The following is a 19,324-nucleotide window of genomic DNA, read 5'->3' on the forward strand; positions in this document are numbered from 1 at the left end:
CTTACTCACACACACTATAACAATAAATACTTAATGCACTTACACACATAAATAAATGCCATCCAGAGATATCCTTTTGTGCTTTGATTGAATCGGCTGTGTTCAGTTTGACAGTCAGCGCATTCACCTGTATACCACCTATGCAAAAGGAGAACCTGCTCCTCACAAGTGTGACTTTAATGTTTGGCTCATTAGTTCTCAGAAGAACAAAGCCAAGGGAAGACTGTTAATGTAGTAGGCATGGCAGAAATGTTGGCAAGGCATATTTACACTAACACAACGACAACATGTAACAGACATCAGAACTAAGTCTAAGAAAGTTTTGTTTAATTTGACCAAGTCATTTCTAGGTGAGAAATGGTAAAATCAAGTGAATAGAAAATAAATACCGAGTTGTAAGTGAACCCAAGGGATCGGTTTGTAAAGACGGGTAATGTGTCAACTGCATTTTCAAACTGCTAAATGTAAAAAAAAAAGGCACAATTCTTGGTGTTTTTGTTGGAGGGTCATAGTGACTCATGCTCGTGATGAACCACTCTGCGCATGCATGAAAATTGTCCATGGCAACCAAAAAGTGCTAAATGACCATCACTAACAGGAAACCATCACATCCATGGCACTGATGTCAATCCTCTTTTCTCTGCCCCTCATCGAGTCCTGAGGTACTCTGGTGTGGAGTAGTTGAAGAGCAGGAAGTCCATTCGATACAGGTTGAACAGTTTCTTCTGGTAGAAAGGACTGATATGCTTGAAGAAGCGTGCTGCCATGTTGCCGTCAGTTCTGGTGCTTTTACCAGATGTTGGAAATTGAAGCGTCTCCTCCACTCCAGCCAACCTGAGCACAGCCTGAGCGTCTGGCTCCAGAGTCTCGTACTTCCCCACTACATCATAGTGGATCAGGCAGGGGTGGCAGAGGGAGTGCACCCGCTCCCAGTGCTCATTGAAAGGTTCCTCCCGTTGGGTCCGAGGGTCCACGAGATACTGGACAAACTCGGGGAAAGAAACGTCACTCCCCTTCTCCAGTGCTTCGGGGTCCGGGTCGGGCCGGTTCCGGCGGATGATCTTGGTTCCGTACCGCTTGTGGAACGCCGTGTTGTAGCTACGGGTGAACTTGTTACGGTAGGCGGACACCAGGCGCTCGAAGGGCTCCCGCACGAAGATGAACTTGAGGTAGCTGCGAAGGCGTTGATTGATCTCGGGGACCGTGAACTCGGAAAGCGTGCGGAGGTTACCCGCTACGTGAGCCTCGTTTGCAGGGATGGCAAGGGGGTTGCTGTAGCGGCCATCACTGGAGAGGACCATAAGGACACGCTTCCAATTGGTGCAGGCTACCTGGAAGTGAGAAAAGTGAGGAAATACACATACATATTCATAAATACTGGTGCTTTTATACACTGAATAAGAAGAATATTCTCGTTTTGGTGTAACAGAATTTTTCAAAGTCTGACACTGATGCCTGCCCCCCCCCCCCCCAAAAAAAAGAAGCTAACTGCGCTCCTCACCCCCCTCCTTGTCAACAGGAATTTTGATTTTTCCACGGATTCAGTGAGTCAACAAATCAGCAGGCCAAACTTGCAACTCTACCCCTGCAGAGGTGCACCTCACAATTTGAAAACCTCTGGTCTAGAATATTAGCTGCGCTTCTTAATCTCATTGTAACCAACCTTGGGTACGTAGCAGTAAATAAGGCTGTGTTTATCATCCACAATGAGGTGTTTGAGATCCTCAGGTGAAAGCACTTGGCGCTTCCTTGTGTGGCTCAGACACGCCTGCTCCAACAGCTCCCTGCGGCCTTGGAGGGACCTCTGAGCTGCCGACAGCTCCAGCTTCTTGTAGGGATGTGATCGGGGCGATGCAGGACAAATGGACGAGAAGGCCCGCGTGAGGGATTGAGGGAGGAAGAAGCAGAAATAGAAAAATGTAATGTAATTTAATTACACTGTTTCAAGAACAATATACAGGAATGTACAGCACAAAAACAAGGACAACAGAGCTTGGCAAACATATGTTGTATTTGTGTGCGTTGATGTGTTTTCACCTGGTCACCATTGTAGAGGGTCTGCAGTGGACTTCTCCTGCTTTTCCCTGGTGTGCTGTCCGTCCTCTCAGCAGATTCTGCAGTTAGAAAGAAAAATCCATGTGATAACAGCTGCATTTACTGATTGCCTATGTAGCAAAAAAAAACAACACTATTTAATAGAGGAATTCTGCTTCTATTTTCTTTCCATCGCTCCTGTTCCTTTCTAACTTTACAGGATTTATGTGAAATGAACTTTGTCACCCCTTATACAGTGAACATTTTTTAAATATTTTCATAAGCCTATATGTAGTGTAATGAGAAACACTTTTTCACAGCGTGTCATGTGTTTGACCAGAGGTTTAAATTACACTCTAAAGATGTTCATAGGGTTATCGGGAAGATCAGTCAGAGCCAACTTTCCACCACTCTTCTGGTTCTGCCTTTGTCATGACGTGATCCTCCCTCCTTTCACTTATAGATTCCATCGGAACAGAGTGTTCCTTCCAAACTCTCAGTAACTCTTACGTAACTTACATTTCTCCTTTTAGGGCTCTCTTTGCTCCAGCTGCACATTTTTTTAACTTAATCTGTTCTTATTTAATTTGACTTTTACCCTTCTATCTATCCACAGCAAATTAACTGGAGGACGCAGTACGAAAGAAAAGTGATTTGGAGAAAACACACATTACCAATTTATTTACACAACAACCAAACAACGATAAATATGCATCCCTGATTGGCTGTGGGTAAGAACCACGCCTGGCTGCATCACATGCATTTGCAATGATGGAGCTGCTGGAGGCTCTGCGCGTTCCAGAAAGTTGAGATATCTGGTGGTTGAGACCTTGTTATCGTCTCTCCTCCCTCCTCCAGCCTCAATAAACACATCTGCCTTCTACTTCCATCCCCCACTCCCATCCCCCTCCCCGCCTGCTCCCACCCGGGCCTGATGGCAGTCAGTGTTTCGTTCTGCAGCTAATGGTACCGAGTAAGAAGAGTGATTTGTTTTGCACATGTGGCTCAAAAATGCATTGGGTTGCTTTACATTATGCACAATGCTGGAATGGCATGGAGGTGTGTCATGTGCTTTCTGTATGTTAGCATGAAGGAATCTACTTGTAAGAAAACATATGGATTGATGGTGAAATACGAAACCATCATATGGAAAGCATATCAGTTAGCAAAAAAAAAGCAAGTTGGTGGGCTATGCTGCAAGTATGGAACCCAGAAAGAGACAGAGCCTTATTCTCCCACTGGTGCTATTCCTCCTGCTGCGTTCACATTAAGCAAATAAGTCTGAACTTTCACCGTTTTTGAAATGGCACCCAAATGTAATAAATCTCTTTATCAACTTGGGACTCTGGTCTCATAAAAAAAACACACAAACCACAATTTTTTTTACAAACTCTTAAATCATATCGGCTTCCTGTAATTTTGAGGAAACAGAAAACAAAAACAAAAAAGGAGAAGCGCAGCTGTACTGGTGACTGAGCGACTGCTGCAAATATAGTAAAACGTGTGGTAGAGGAGGATCGGAGATAGACCGTAAGACTGAGACTGCAGTGATGAAGCCACTTCCTGTCCTTCCTCTTTGCCTAAGCTCAGATGGATCACCAAAATCCTCAACTTCCTCTGGGTGCATGTGTGCCACATCATCTGGTCACGCAGAGATTGACATCTAAGTCTTGCTGGACCATGTTGAAAGCTTACCTTAATATTAGGGGTGGAACGTTACATGCTCGTCCCTCGATGGTTATAGGACGTACGGTTCAGTATGTGACATGCTTTCGGCACGCCCTGTTACTGTCAAAATAGTCTATTAATGTCTACTACAAGGAGCAGAAATTCTAGAGCGTTGGTTACCAAAAAGGTTTTGGCAGCACACCAGATATCGTCTTATCAGCTGTAGCATGCTAGTCGGATTAGCCCGGCAAGTGGAAAACAATGGACAACAATTTTTGCCAAAATGTATGCTGACATTGTTCAACTGGAGTTGGGTATACCTGTGGATGCACCTCAAACATTGAATTTACTATGGCATCACCTGAATGTGTCAATTAGCAGAATGAAACAAAGAAACTGTTCGGCGAGACCTTCAACCTACAAAATGAGTACAGCCTCCTACTGCAGTATCAGACAGGGCCAAAGCAAACACATTCTCGCCCCAATGCCTCAAATACCGCAGCTTGGTCTTGAGCTTCAAACTCATAATGCTCCACATAACCCTGTAGCGTCAGTTTTAGCCATGTCAGGGACAGTGGTCAATACAGGCGTGTTACATTTAGTCTTTTCAAAATAAACTTCACAGGAAGTTTAGGTTTAGGCAATAAAACCAATTAGGGAGGTTTAGGAAAAGAGGTTGGTTAACCTTAACTTGACTGACCAACAACTCAAGTGACTATCGAGTGGTAAAAGAGTCAAGTGACAAGCTAGTCCAGTGACTAACCACTAATATTTCACACTGAACTAGTTTCACACGAGACACGACCATGAGTCTCCTGGACGAAAGTTCTGCTTGTTTGACCCATCCACCAGTCCTCTCGCTGCCCTGTGTGGACTATCTCGCACTTTATACCACATCAGTTGCTCGGAGCGTGTAATAAGGACAGATGTGTATTGGGTTAGCTGCAAGCCCGGTGCGTTGCATGCAAGCGCTAAAAGAGTGCCTCCACACCGAACCGTGACCACAAAAACGAGGTGCATGCCAAACTATGAACTTTGCATACCGTTCTACCCCTACTGGATATATGTACATACAAAAAGAATCTTAGGCTACGTATGAATATAGGACGCACAAACCGTTACATCTTATTTATACATGCTATATTACATACATGATAACGTATGTACTGTATATGTATTGCACAGCACTCAGAGAGTCAAAGTTACAGTGTTGGATGTCATTTTGAGGGAAGAGGAAGAGGAATGTTTATGAGAGGTCACAGAAACAGCACAAAGTATACCAGAGGTTTGAAAAATAAAGCCTCACCATGTATATAAATCAGACTTGAATGAAATGGATGAGGTGTCGAAGCTCTCAGTCAACAGCACTGCAGTTCACATCTTAACAAGCTAAGCTGTCCACAAACTCAGGACGCTTCCTCGGGAAGTTGGAAAGTAGGTCAAGAGACACTTCGAGGCTCTGCTCATGTTAATGGTTTATTGTCTGTTTTCAAGTATAAACGCTGCAGGATGGAGAGGAAACATGGGTGCTGGTGAGTATTCTTTATTGACAAAACTTTATTTCACTGGTGTCCGGGTTGTGCGGTGCACAGTGTCAAAGGTGCAAAGTAACCTAGGGGTGTTAGCTGGCAATGCTTATCTTTTGATTAGATTAGTCTCTGTTTCATGTACTTTGTTTTAATCATATTTCATATATAGATGTTCCTTTTTTGTTTATAATTATGTAAAGCACACTTAATTACCCCTGTGTATGAAATGTGCCGTTGATATGAACTTGCTATATGTAAATGCCAATCACCTCTGTAATTGTTTTCTCCCATTGTGCTATTGCGTCTAAAGGCTCCAGTCTGGGAGACGCCTTCGATTCTAAAGTGCGTTAGCATGTTTGATGTGTTTCCATTCTCATGACCTACAATGGTGGGAGTAATGCCTACACACCGTCTGTCAACTCTCTCCTCATTTCTCTTGTAGCTGAACGGGAAACCTGCAGAAGGTTTTCCATCTCCACAGTTATATTTGCGATTTACTGAATCACACGGCAATCAGCGTGTTCTGCTAGCCTCAGCACCTGTTGCTAACAGCATACGGCTAAAGGTTTCTGGCCTCCAGCGCTTGTGAACTTTGGTTCGGCACTACGTGTAAAATCTGTTTTGGGGTTAGTTGTCAAAATTAACACACTATGACTGAACAAATAATTAAAACAAATGACATCATCAACAACGAGCTGCAGTCATTCACTAATCACTGTCTAAAACGCCTCCTGGGAATCTAATGGCCAAACACAATCAACAACCCAAATCTATGGGAACGCACCAATCAAGAAACAATAGAGAAAGAGCTGAAAAGGAGGAAGTGGAGAGGGATCGGTTATACCTTAGAACGGGGGGCGAGGAAGATCCAGAAACACTTTGAGAAGGAGCACAGAGCAAGAGTTTAAGAAGGACGGACTGACGTGGCAACGGCAGAAAAAAATGGACGGGACAGACTAAGGTGGAACATTTTCAATCAATGGCCTATGTCCCACAATGGATACCAAGGGCCAAGTAACTTTATATTTGCCCCTAGAAAGTGTAGGGTAAAGATAATTTGCTAAAAATGAGATCACAGCGAAAAAAAGAGAGATTTACACCGTTTGCCACTATGCCACTATGCCACTTTGCCTGCTTACCATAATAAGCAGTGGCATAGTGGGTATGATAATGAGTGTGATGCTGCTGCAGAGTGGTATAGGAGAGTGGAACATTGCTAGGAATTGACACATGCCACTAGGAAGAGTGGCGTCACTCCCTCCACATCTTTACACTACCACAAAGTTTCTAAGCTTTTGTGCTCATGCTTGTTTAATTTAAGGTTTTTAATAACTTAGCATAGCAAAAAGAGGCTAAATGTATTGATGTTAGAAGAACATCTACTACTTGAATTTCTTCATACTTATGCTTTAAAACTGGTGAAACAGTGATCATTTGTAAATATTATTGGCTTTTTAATTCCTGTGGGGCTGCAGCAAAAAGACAACAACAACAACAACTATCTGGTTGGTGGGTTTAACCAGAGAATATCACAAGGTTTTCATACAGACATTTTTATAGCTATTGCGTGCAGCATGACTCTAGGGATGGTTGGGCCATCCCACCACATTGATCCAGACTGTTATCTCAACAGTAATTGGATGGATTTCTGAGACGTATTGTACAGACATTCTCTGTCCCCCCTAAAGAAGAAGCCTACTGACTCCGGTAGTCACCTGCCCTTTCATTTATCACCATTACCAGTTTCGCCAAGACAAAATGACATTCACATCCGCCTCAGTTGTGCTGTGTTTAGTGCTACTTTGCTGATGTTAGCAACGTCACATAATAAACTAAGATGGTGACCGTGATGAATATTATACCAGCTAAACATCCCGCGTTAACATTATTATTTTAGAACGCTGATACTAGAAATTAGCTCAAAGCACCACTGTGTCTGAGCATAGTCTCACAGAGCAGTTACATAATTATGGACACAACCTCTCAATGTGTGAGTGTACACATGGGTGTTAACCGGTATGCATGTTGAGGGGCGGAGGGTGTCCTTGTATCTTGCTCCGTTTTAAAGAAATGTGATTTTTTTTTTTTTCCTGACATGCCACTTGATTTGTAGGTCTGTACCTCTATAAACTTTACGACTATGCAGTTAAATCATCCTACTGATCCTTTTCCTTTCATTTAAAAGAGCCTAAAAAAGGTATTTGTGTCTGCTGGCACCACAAGACACGAGCCAGCCTAGATGTTCTCTTCCATTAACAGAGCTATCTTTTCTTGTGTATAAAAAGTTAAACTCAGGAATGCTTTTCCTATCCTGTATAATGCATCAAAGCTTTAACTTGCTCTCAATGTTTCGTCTGTACAATAACAAGTACATTCAGAGGCTACTTCACTCTGATCATTATAAACCACATTTATTTCTGTGCTCTATCACATGCACCAGAAAAACCCACTTCCTCTCAGACCCGGGAAGTGACACAATGCTGACAGTTAGCTAGAAGAGCGGAAAAGGCCCCAGTCTTACTGCGCACACAAGCAGCCCCATGTTGGACTTGGGTTTGTCAGGTTTAACAGCCTGTCAGCAGTGTGAATCATATTTTCCTGTGAACGGACATTAGTTAGGAGTAGGCTGGGTAGTGGCATAGCCCAAGGTCCTAGCTGGATTAGCTTAGCTTCCATCTCGGCTCTCCTCCTGAGGTGGTCGACTCTGCTTTCGGTGGTATTTGGTTAGGCAGGTCTGGTTGGGTGGTCGCAAGATGCTGTGCTGTGCTCGTCTCACGGTCCCGTAACACTTCAACCAATCGCCACACTTCCTTCTCCGATGTTCATGAGTGTATCTCTGTCATATGCCACACACTCTCCAGTAATAAACACGAAAAGACAACAAATTTAAAACAAAAAAAAAACGTAGCCAAGTTCACAGGAGCTACTCGCCACTGCATCTACATGCGCTGCCCTTTAAGTGCTGATGTTTTATTCGAAGACAAAGAGTTCCATTAAGCCTGTACACTTGTCTGAAACATTATAAACAAACACTCTTGTGATTAATCAGTTGACAGAAAGTTCGTGCCAAGATTGTGTCACTGTGTGTGGGCCCAATACATCAAAACATTTCAGTTGATAATATCACTTCAACTATTTTTTTAATGAAGACAAATCTTTGTCTTTTGCGGTTGGCTGATGAGCTTCTGTTTTTCTGAAAAAACTCCTCCCCTCTTTGATCATGATAAAAAGCACATGACGATAATATATTTACTTAAAGAGGTGAAACTACACTTCATTGTACTTTAAATAAATGCTCGTCTTTATGAGGGCCACGTAATGGAAGTTTCCATGAGCTGACAGAAAACCACAATGTATTTTGCTTTCATTGGGTTGTATAAAAGTCTGTTTTGATGTAAAATGGAAAGTGTCAGAAGATAACATGTCACAAATGAAAACAGCTGATGGCAGGAAAAGACAATGGGGTTGTCAGGAGTTACAGGGCTGCCAGACTTTCAGTGTTTGCTTTGTGTGTCGCTTGATTCAAAGGCGTAACACCATCCACGTGCTAAGAGCGGCACATGGTGGTAATTAGACCAACAACATGAGGTGCCTTTACGATCAGTGATATCCTTTATAGTGGGGATGGCAGTTCCTTTTGATCTCACTCTTGGGCTACATCCACACTACCAAGTTTCCATTTAAAATGAAAACGATCTACGTCCACATGCGCGTTTCAGCATCGTTTGAGAAATGATTTCCGTCCAAACCAGCACGCCTGAAAAGGAATATCGCATAACTATTCACGTACACTGGGCTTGCGGATGCCGGTGTAAACAGGAAGTACATCGGTTGGTTAGTTACAGAAAAAAACGACAGAGTAGAATTGTACTCTTTAATAATAAAGAGAGGCCTGGATCGTCGCTCGCTAATTGCTCCAATAATAGCTTGCTTTCTCCGGATGCAGGCAGTAGTCGCATTATAAAATGCAGAAACTAACGGCACAACAGCTGCTAGGTTAGACAACAAGGTCAGCAACTGGTAGTCGATCGGTAATCAAGGCAGTTTTTGTTAATTTTCACACGTCGGGACTGCAAACGCGGGTGTCTACATCATCATTTTCAAAAGTTCCCCCTGTTCCCCCGTCCACTCTATGACTCAACCTTGGAGTTTCTCCGTTTTTGGAGATTTAAACCTCCAGGGTAGTATAGATGTGTTTTAAAATGGAAACGTAGTAGTGTGGATGTAGCCTTAGTCTCCCTCTGTTCATTTAAAGTTTTTTCAAAGAAAAAAACATTCCAGCAACAGATTTGCATGTTAGGGCCAGTATGATAGAAGCCAAAAGGGGATAAAGTGATCCTAGTGCATCATTCTTGCAGATTTAGAGCTGGGAGATATGGAAAACATATTTTATCATGATACATTATTTTTTGTATCAGCAAATACTCACACTATAAATCAAGGCCCTATTTCTGTTATCAAATATTCTCTTTAGCTTTAAAATTCCACAGTAGTAGATTGAAGTGAAAAAGACAGCAAACAGAAAATCTGTTTAAATAAATTATACAAAAACAATAAATCCAATATAAATATTTATAGCCCGGAAGCATGTTTCTTGGGTCTGTTCTATTAACAACGCAATAGTATGTGTGATACTTCGCCAGTCTGTTTCATGTTGGACTTTATTAAGTTTGGGACCGTCTCACCCACCCTGTGGCCAAACAGGTCTTCAAGCAAAGTATCAGTGTGTTGTATGAGATATTTATCCATAGTCAGAGGATTACCTACTGCAGATGGCGGCTAGTTTGTAAAAACAGGCAGGAGGGCCAACACAAGAGCAAAGGAATACACTGCTGTGGAGAGGGGCATTGGCAGATTGTATTTTAGTCAACTAAAAAAAAAAACATGATCTGTTTCAGTGTAAGCTTTCAAACAGCCCATTCAGATGGTGAGCTAAACTGAAAGTGAAAACGAGTTAGAAGACAGAGCACGGTAGGGATATAAAGATATAGACTTTTGATTACACCACACAGATTGTGGCAGGACAAATAGCCAGCAGGTGTAGCATGTGGTTGTCAGCATTGTGGGACGACCTCAATGGCAACACAACATGCTGTGTTTGTCTCTCAACAGCTGCAGGTGATGTCAGAGTCAGATGATAAGCGGCAACGCACATGCACGCGCATAAAGTAGCGCTGGTGTGTTCAGTCATAGGATTACACGTTGTGTGTTCGGATGGGTGTGTGCGGAGGTGAACGAGCGTGATTGTGGGCAAATACATGTGTTCAATGACAAAGATCATCATGTGTGTGTGTGTGTGTCTGTGGCTTCATGGCCTCACATAATAGAGTGTTCCCACCCTCTATTATGTGAGGCCATGAAGCCATGCTCAGTAAATGAAGTGGAAATGTTGGAGAGGGGGAATGTACAGCAAACATGAACACAGACTACGTAAATTTAGAAATGATGAGTCTACCAAGAGTAAACCCGTAGACGCAAGTCCTGGTTCGGCTCAAGGGCAACAGCCTCCCATGCTGAGCTAAGATACTTGGCATTGGAGCATGTACGCTCAAACGACACGCACAACCTTGCTGAGTCAATGCAACCACATAAAAGGGAGTCTGAGAAGAAATAGAAACTGGATGTTCAGCTCTATTTTTGTTCAAATTATGATGTATCTAATAAGAGAGCCTGACTGGAAAAAGCACATGCTAGGGGATTTTACTCAGTATCTCTAAAGGGTTTTTACACTGGCTTGAGGGAAGATTTTTGGAGGAAATGAAACAATTAGGTTGTGATGGGAATGTTTCTAGAATCACTCAGCAAGCCTATTATTTACCAAATTGCAGCTGTTACATATCCAGCACATTGTATTTTAGTGTTGATAAGTTCAAATAAACTCTTGTAAAGCCCAAAGAAAGCAAGATGTGTTAAATATCGTAACAGGGATGAAAGGGGGGAAATCACTTTTCCAATAAAGAAAGATCCCAAAATTCCATGTTTCGCATGATTTCCTTTTGCCCATCTGCTATAACTATGTCAAAAGCCCACAGTGCAAAGCACAGCAGGGATCTATATTCATAACTTTAAATCCATGCATGAACAGATCCTGATGAGATGCTGATTGATCCTTTAATGGGTGATATGTTGGCCTGTAACACTGATACAGCATGAATCTGTCAAAACTCAAATCAAACAAAGCTCTCCAAGTTTCACTACACAGCAGTAAGTGGAGACTTAATTATTTGTCAAATTCTGACATTATTCATGGCTTAAGAATCCTGGCAGTCGAGGGACCTCAACAATTCAAATCACATGATTCAAATAAATTACATAATCACATTACATAACGTTACCTGTGGTATGTTAGTTTACCAGTGATACATACACACTGGGACTCCAACGGATCACCATGGACCGTAAATTGCATCAGTGTTGGTAGTTTTAGACGGGTGATTTATACTATAAGATTACATGTTCATTAAAGTAAAAACAAAACCTGTGAAGTTTTACTGCTAAACCTTGTACACTCACGCCATACACATGGCTGTACCCGAGTATGCTTAAGTCTAGCTTTGGTCTAGCCTTAAGCATCGTGCTACACATCGTTTATCTAGCCTCGTCGTCAATGAGCACAGCATCTTTAACACCAATGATCTCATTTCAACAAAACATGAGGAAGAAGTTAAACTATCTCGCCCACAGGGACCCCAACTTCAGCTCAAAATCTGGCGACATATGTGAACCTACCCAACTCAAATTCCGAAATAAATGAACAGTTAATAGAGCAACAAATCTGACAGGACTCAACTAATGGGTTTATAATCGCACACTGGTTAGCACATGTCTTCCTGAGTTCCAAAACCAAGGGAGTTGGCAGAGGAAGTCTGACAATACAAGAGCAACAAGAATATGCACTGAGCTTCCTGTCCGATATTAAACGGTAAGCTTAATAAGGAGATGTGGTAATGAAGACAAGTGACCTCGAAACATGGGGGATATTTTAGAATGCTCTGTGTTCAACTTACAATACATACAATAGGATTTTTGTAGCATTCATCCGTCTGTGCACCAGTGGCAAGTATCATTGTCCTATTGTGGAGGAAGAGCTTTGTTTGCAATGAAGGTTTTATGAAAGCAACGGAATTAGCAACAAATATGCTTCACATTCAAGAGTGTATATTACTCACGAGACTATGATAATTAACACAGTTCTACAGTAATATAACGCCAACCACAGGGTTGTTCTCTTCAATCCTAACCAATCTCTCCATCAACAATCAGGTAACGCTACTGGAACAAAACTCACATTTCTCATCCCCTATATTCTGGTTGTTGGGTAAACATCAAACCACCACCATGCTAAATCACCCTTCTGATCACAGCTGTGCAGAGATCCCAACTGTGTGAACACACTAGGAAACACTATTAAAATCTTCTCCACATTCTCCACTATCATCTATCATGATACCAGGTAGAACTTGTAAACCGGACGTTTGGACAGAAACTGATCTGAATCTTAAATATGATGAATGTTACATCTCATGAATAACTCTCTCAAATGGTTGAAATGTAATTTAAAATGAATACACAAGGAATAAATAAAGTAGAGTAGTGACACATACTGCGACAGGTTATTCTAGTTGAGGACCAGCTGGTTCCTTCCGTCTTGCTACACCTCACTGTGCTCCACTCCGATCGAAACAGAGTAGAAGTGGCAAATGAGAGGGAAGGGAAATAACCGGGATAGTACAGAACTAAACAAGACATTTGGTGGTGTTTTTAAAATAGTCTCTGACTAGATACACAATAATTAAGGAAGCTCTGTGCTTTGCTGCCATCCTCTGAATTAGTCCCCTCTAGTGTGTGGCTCCTACATGCTTTTCATGTGGCTCGCATGTCTCCTAGACGGACTGTAGAGAAGACAAGCCTGAACAGGTCCAGCTCTAAAGGTAATATACACTTAGCTGGTGGAGGGGAGTCGATGAGAGTGCTCCTGTATTTCTTTTTAACTGTAGCTTCGGCAACATGTGGCTTGTGCGTCTGCCACTGAAAGCCTTACATATATTCCATGTGTGGTGATCTATAAAGATGATTTACTACTTTGGTTGTGAACTGACAATCCAGCTGTGTCGGTGCTTTTAAAAAATGTTTTACTATTTATTAATCATTACATTTCATAAACTACGACACCAGCAGATGCTCCATTATATATGCCTTGACATGCACCTCGCCAAAGCTGGGAAAAGTCACCCAGTTCACCTCAATACTTTTCTATTTCAACAAAAAGCCACATTGATCTCTAGCTCTCTTTTCTCCCCCATTCTCTCCGACTACTCTCCCTGAGGGTCTGAAGTCCCCTGTGGGCCAATGTGCATTCAACGCCTAGAAGAGGCTAAGCCGAGGAAACAAAGGCAGAGGAGAGGAAAGAGGAGAGGAAGGTTGAAGCAGAGGAATGCCTGATGGGGGGGGGGGGGGGGGCGCGCTGTAGGAGGGGGGCTGTCAAAACATGACACTGCTCACAGTGAGCTGGTTCATACCTCATGTCATACTTCATTTCATTCTCGCTCTGCACATGCTCTCTGCTTCACAAGCACACGTGTACCAATGATGCCAGTTTCGTCTAATGATTGAAGCACCACGTAGACCTATTTAAAAGCCATGACGCTGCATTAAAAAGGGCATACAAGACCACCACACTGCTGTCCACAAGTTTAGTTTACTCCTACTTGTGTTTGTATGTCGCCATGTGGCATTCATATACTGTGCTATTCCTGTGGTCACTTATTTCTACTGATAACCATGAATCCAAAGTGCCATTTTTCACTGCCATTATCAACATTCAAGATACAAGTCTATAAAACACAACACCAAACAAGATATTATGTATATTACGTGCACGTGTAGCTTCTCTTCCTTTCTTTATGGTCACTGCACCCGAAAGGATATCCAATTAACACAGTATTGCTGTTGTGTTCAAATACAAATGCATTATTTCAGACGCATACCCTAACAACACGCTTAGTGTCGTGTGCGTGGGGTCTTACCTGGCTTGGTGATGCTCTGAAAGTAAAGCACGAGTACGAAGAGCGAGCCAAGGCACGTCCCCAGGAGCAGGCGTCCTCCTCGGGGCATCCTCATCTTGAAGCCCGGCTCTGCTGGCGGAGCCTCGACCCCTCGGAGCTGCTTCGACACGGTTCATGCGAGATCAGCGAGCGGAGGATGCGAGACTCTCCAAGGAATTAATAGCCTATTCATTAATAGCGAGAAAAAGACAACAGCCCATCCAGGAGGGAAAAAAAACCCGTTAGCTCGACTGTTGAACGACAGAGCAATCAGCCGTTCATTTCAACGTGAACCGCCCGCTCTGGTCTTTTGCCAGTTTTGTTTGGATAACGCTAACGTAATAATGATGAATAATTAAGTACGGTCATCTTAGATAACAATTAATGTTCCGTTGATATGACAAACCCTGAAGCAAAATTAGTTCTGCTTCTCCTAAGCTCTAGTTAGTTGTTGGTGGCTGATAGAGTTTGTCGAAACGACTGTCGACAGCAACACAAACTTTTTCTTCGCCAAACATGGACGGGGCACCGTGCCATGACGTCACACCCACCTCTCTCTCTCTTTCTCTCTCGAGCCCTCTCCTCGATTGCTGCATGCTGCCTTCGGGGACTGTCGTAATATTAAAGCTGAACTGAGAAAGTCGCCTTTTCAATATGATGTATGCTCTGCAGCCAGGTGTTGTCTATAGCAAAGCACAAACACCACTTTGTGGTTTAAAAAATGCAGTCAAATTTCAAATGATAAAAAACGGTACCTTGCACTTAGGCTACATTTTGCTGACGGTACTCTCAGAAACATGGGCTTACGAGGAGTACTTGAAGGCAGCATAACAGTCGTTCACAGAGATTTCAACATTGAATACTGTAAGTACAGCATGTCCTATCTCATGAAACAACCGACAATTCAATTACGCTGGCATACACGTTTTATGAAATAAATGGAGAAAAATGCAATAAATAAATTGCAGCCACATGAAACTTCCGGAACCCAGACTAATACACATTAACAAAAATAGGCAGAAAATAAACAAACCAAACACACACAATATGGACACAAAGTTGAGCTTAGGTTACCTGCTATTTACAAACCTAGAAGCTGCAGGGAAAAGCAGTGTGCTTCTGTTGTGTCATTGTTAGAAACTTAATATGGCTGCAGTACTGACCCAGCTTCTTCTTGATTTGTGCACCATCATGCAGTATGAGATAATAGGCCTACTCAGAACCACACAGCACAATCCATCAATTTTAATTTGTACTGAAGATGTTTAATTCCAAAACATTTCACATTATGTAAAATAACAGGAGGCTACATTACCAATTGCATAACATATAGTTTATATGTATGCAAGACTGAAAAACTGTCTTTTCTTGAAGAGTATTCTTCAACATTTTTTTCTTTTTTTATGAAATTCTTCAACCGTCTGGACTTGATCAAAGTCCACTCTGCTAGACTTTCTAGACAAATTGCATTTTCCCTCGCGTTGTTTTCATACTGGAATCCCCTATATGATACCCTTCTGAACAAGAGCACATATGCACACCAGGTCTCTGAAGAGTAGTGCAGCATTGAACTCAAGTAAGGCTTTCAATCACATGCCATAACTACGGGGGGAAGTTTTGACTAATGGTATCACATGACAAATGGAGGATGATGACAAATAGGTCAAGTTAAGGGACAACTGAAAAGACAGATTTGGCCTGACGAATACAATGCCATTAAATCAGAGTTGGATATTGTGTTGAGATTGTCTTGGTTGCTAATCCTTTCAAAATCGACTGTTACAGTTTGTAAAGTTGATTGCTTTCTCTTTCAGACATTTAAATATTCAACATGTAAACTATTAAATTCAAGTTTGGCAATCAATTGTCGATTAATATGCATGTATTTTAAGTATATATATTTGTTATTGTTATATAACGATGGAAAAAGAGGCATTTAGACAAAGATACCAACAAATGCTAAATACCTATATGCCCATCATGACCTACAACATGCAATGCCTTCTTCTTGAAGACACTTCAAAAAGGTCTCAGACTATTACTGAGTTGGCAAATTATGTGGTTGTTTGGGCCAATGTTAGCTTTTACCACACAACTCTCAACCATAGACAGTATATGAGCAGTGGACATAGTCACTGTGATGTCACCCATTGGTTTGTGGGCTATGGTTTGGATGCCTCCAGTTAAGCATGTCATTTGTAGCCATCTTGTTGCAACCAGAAGTGACACAAGAGGGTGGAGCTTAGTACAACCGAATGCCGAAGGAGATATTTTTAGGCCACTAAATATGTTACAATTATTGTGAAATTGTGAAAGGATGAGAGTTCTAAGACAAAAACACAGACAACACCCAGACCAGACAACGCCACAGTAACGACCTGTGAATCACATGGCAGCCACGCACTAAAGCATACCCTGCTTTACCACTTGTATTAATCTAAATGGGACTACAATTTTAACACTGAATATCATGATGCATTAAAGAAGACTTGAAACTAGTAATTGAGATCATAAACTCATGTTTACAATGTTTACTGAGATAATAAATCAAGTGAGTAGTAGAGTCATTTTCTCATAGACTTCTATACAATCAGACTTCTTTTTGCAACCAGAGGAGTCGCCCCCTGCTGGCCATTTGAAAGAATGCAAGTTCAAGGCACTTCAGTATTGGCTTCACTTTTCCGATACGGAGGTTGCCGCCTGGTTTGCACTTTTGATTGTGAATGATGTGAATTAAACTCATGTACAAATTAAAGGGCTAGTTTTATATTCTGGTTTATGTGCTTTCTCTCTGAGGGTTAAATAATTGATATGGAGCTAGACCAGGGAGTTGATTTGCTTCGCTTACCATAAAAGGGGAAAGAGCTAGCTTGGTCTGCCCGGAGGTAAAAAACTAGAACTTTTTGTTTTTTCATGTGTCTAACAGACAAGTAAAGCCTTTATTGTTTGTATGCTAAGATATTCCAATCAACTCGATGATAATAAACATTTACATATCTACCAGACTGATACAGACTAGATTGTTTGAGAGTGAAAAAGTTGAGTAGTTTATTAATGTTCTCCACTGTCCTCAAGGACCTTGAACTGACAACATCCTGATGTTGACAGGCTATCAAAATGTAGGCTTTTTCTTTGGCTTCCAACAGAATACATGAAAGAAAAACATTTGGAATCACTACTGTATATTATTCTTGTCCCAAAAATATATTGTGCCATAATATATGTTCCTCTCGGGAGATTTTGTCAACAACCTTTTGGATTTTGAATTTCTTTAATCCTGTCACTGTGTTAATTATAATGTGAACCCTTACGAATAACTAACTTCCAACTAACAAACCAGGACCCTAAACATTTGTCAAATCTCATTACCAAAATCACCACGTCACCCAGAAATTTAAATGAACAAATCATAGCTCATGATTTTGTCATTCAGGAGCATCAATGGCAGGTAAATTAATCAAAGCTGGAAGGAATCATTACAATTGTTTTCAAATGTGTACATGTGTTGTTGGGCAAAGTGTCTCATAACAGAACAGATCTATTGAACGCTGAAAGCCAAACTGGCTACTAATGTAGATCATAATGATGTTATGCTTGCTGTAATTAATCACACAGCATTTTGAGCGTCATCATGTGCTTTTGTTGCACACTTACTTGGGTTTATTTGATCTCACATGCATGTAGTAGTGCAGTTATGGAAACCATCATCTCCTCTTTTAGTGGATTTGTTGGTCAACTCCCAAACCACCAACATAAAATTTGTGTTGCATTTTTTTTCCTAAACACTGATCAGTTCAGTGGTTTAGTGAAGGTTTATGTATGTGTGTTCCAATAACCATACCTCCATTCTATTAATATGCCAGAAATGTTTTTTGTATGTCCTAAATATAGTATATCAAATACAGTTTGCCACAAATACCAGGATGTACTGCGTCTGGTTGCATTTTGTAGTACGCAAACAACTAGTGATGTCTGAGATGCCAGATTTAATTCTGAGGAGAAAACACTGACTGGACAGATTGTTTTGTATCTCCAATTCTGTGGGCCTGTGGGTCTAACTTCAAAGGAGTCAGATCCAAATATCTCAATCCAGCTTCAAGTCTTTGACCCAACCACTGCTTCAGCAATAGATTCCAATTCCACGTATTGATCATCTCTCCAGTTTTGTCTTTGTCATTGTCTCAACACATGCTATTATTGGCATTTAGATATTGACAACTTTGCTTTGATTAATTTGTGTTCCTGATAGCACAACAGTGTTCCTTTGACTTTCCTTTGTTCTTCCTCCTGAACTTATGATGAGCCGTGACAAATGACTTTACAAGGGATTACGTAGATAAGATAATTGATTGATGGGTTGATTGATCCAGTCATTGACCTGGTGCACACCCAGAGGCCAAAACGCCTTGAAGTAAAGAAATACACAAGCAGATTATTTCATTGGAACCCATTGAAGACCCAAACATACTAGTCACCACAACCTCATTAGGAATATTTACTTTGACTGTATGTCTTTAGTTAGTTAGAGTTAGAAAACCTCATGACCCCCCCCCTCTTATACCTTTAATATTTGAATTCCCAGATGAAACACGGTGCAAAGTCATGAAACTGCCAGAAATGCTGTTGGAGGAAAGTAGATGATGCAAAAGCCATAATGTGAACAAGACTCATGAGACATTCTGTTTCTGTATTAGCCGGGGATTATTTTGGACGTTAATGCCACAGGCATGAAGAAGAAAAACAAATGAAGGATGAGGGAGGGCACTTACTGACAAACCAATTGAAGAACATTAGAACGGTTTTCAGTGTGTAACACTGAAAATGTGCACAAATGCACTGAAAATGTTCAAAGAAGCTCTGAAAATGAACACACAACCACTGAAAAAATGGGGCGTGTGCACTGAAAACAGGAACTTGTGCATTGAAAATGTTCACACCAAGCACACAGGAGAGAGCCTACTTCAGTGTGCAGGGGTATCTTAGTGTGTGTGTGTAAAATAATTTCGGTATGGCTGGAAGTTGTTGTGGTGTAACAGGAAGGCAGGTAAA

The 19,324-nt window shown here is 41.5% G+C and overlaps 1 protein-coding gene across 1 annotated transcript; it reads right to left on the reverse strand.

Moving 5' to 3' along the window:
- Positions 1-13: 13 nt before the first annotated feature.
- On the reverse strand, positions 14-14,351 carry LOC306706788 (carbohydrate sulfotransferase 11-like; the record flags this gene model as incomplete). Its single annotated transcript, XM_079174006.1, has 4 exons — positions 14-1,331; positions 1,664-1,825; positions 2,038-2,114; positions 14,258-14,351. 4 exons carry the CDS (start codon positions 14,349-14,351, stop codon positions 648-650), a joined length of 1,017 nt encoding a protein of 338 aa, XP_079030132.1. The 3' UTR covers positions 14-647.
- Between the last annotated feature and the right edge of the window lie 4,973 nt (positions 14,352-19,324).

Source organism: Pholis gunnellus, assembly GCF_910591455.1.
Source record: "Pholis gunnellus genome assembly, chromosome: 2".
Taxonomy (NCBI): Eukaryota; Metazoa; Chordata; class Actinopteri; order Perciformes; family Pholidae; genus Pholis; species Pholis gunnellus.